The 925-nt window shown below is 31.9% G+C and overlaps 1 protein-coding gene across 1 annotated transcript in view; it reads left to right on the top strand.

Moving 5' to 3' along the window:
• LOC137643704 (uncharacterized) overlaps positions 1 to 424 on the top strand; it is a 15,711-nt gene extending 15,287 nt beyond the window's left edge. Inside the window, exon 8 of the mRNA XM_068376404.1 lies at positions 120 to 424. Coding sequence (XP_068232505.1) covers positions 120 to 239 — 120 coding nt within the window. The 3' untranslated portion in view covers positions 240 to 424. The remainder of the gene's footprint in view (positions 1 to 119) is intronic.
• The last annotated feature ends 501 nt before the right edge of the window (positions 425 to 925 follow it).

Genomic DNA, 925 nt, shown 5'->3' with positions numbered 1-925 from the left:
AATAAGGAAATAAATAAATGGTGAGAACAAATCTTAATTACCAGTGATTCTAAACGATGTACCATTGCAATTATTATTCCATTTTTTTTCTGATTATTATTTTTATTAATTTTCTTCAGATGCCGTTTACCATCACACAACAAGGGACCCATCAATTCTACTTCGTGACAACCGATACAGGCAATGATCACAGCGGTGTTGGTAATATCGATATGCAATATACACAAAATGATTGCTGAAAAGCATATCTGCAGCTGTTACAACCTAACGCAGATGGATTTACTTAAACAGATCATAGGCTATGGTTCATTGCTCTTGGATTTCGTTAGACGAGGTTTACTACATTTCTGAAATGTATTTCTAGGTGTTTTCCTGTTATAAGACCTAATCTTATTTAATGTAAATATGTAATATGTATCATGTAATAGAGTATATAAAAACATTTCCAAATACTGAAATTTTTAACTCTAGACTTAAGAACAAGAAAGAATTATAATAGTAAGTCTATTATTATTATCATTATTACTAGCCAAGCTACAGCCCTAGTTGGAAAAGCAAGATGCTATAAGCCCAAGGACTTCAATAGGGAAAAATAGCCCAGTGAGGAAAGGAAATAAGGAAATATATAAATGATGAGAATAAATTAACAATAAATGATTCTAAAAACAGTAACAACGTCAAAACAGATATATCCTATATAAACTATTAACAACGTCAAAAATAGATATGTCATATAGACTATAAACTGAAAACTCATGTCAGCCTGGTCAACATAAAAACATTTGCTGCAACTTTGAACTTTTGAAGTTCTACTGATTCAACTACCCGCTTAGGAAGATCATTCCACAACTTGGTAACAGCTGGAATAAAACTTCTAGAATACTGTGTAGTATTGAGCCTCATGATGGAGAAGGCCTGGCTATTA

Source organism: Palaemon carinicauda, chromosome 7 (genome assembly GCF_036898095.1).
Source record: "Palaemon carinicauda isolate YSFRI2023 chromosome 7, ASM3689809v2, whole genome shotgun sequence".
NCBI lineage: Eukaryota > Metazoa > Arthropoda > Malacostraca > Decapoda > Palaemonidae > Palaemon > Palaemon carinicauda.
Note: the sequence above shows the minus strand (reverse complement) of the source record. Positions and strands in the feature narration are given on the sequence as shown.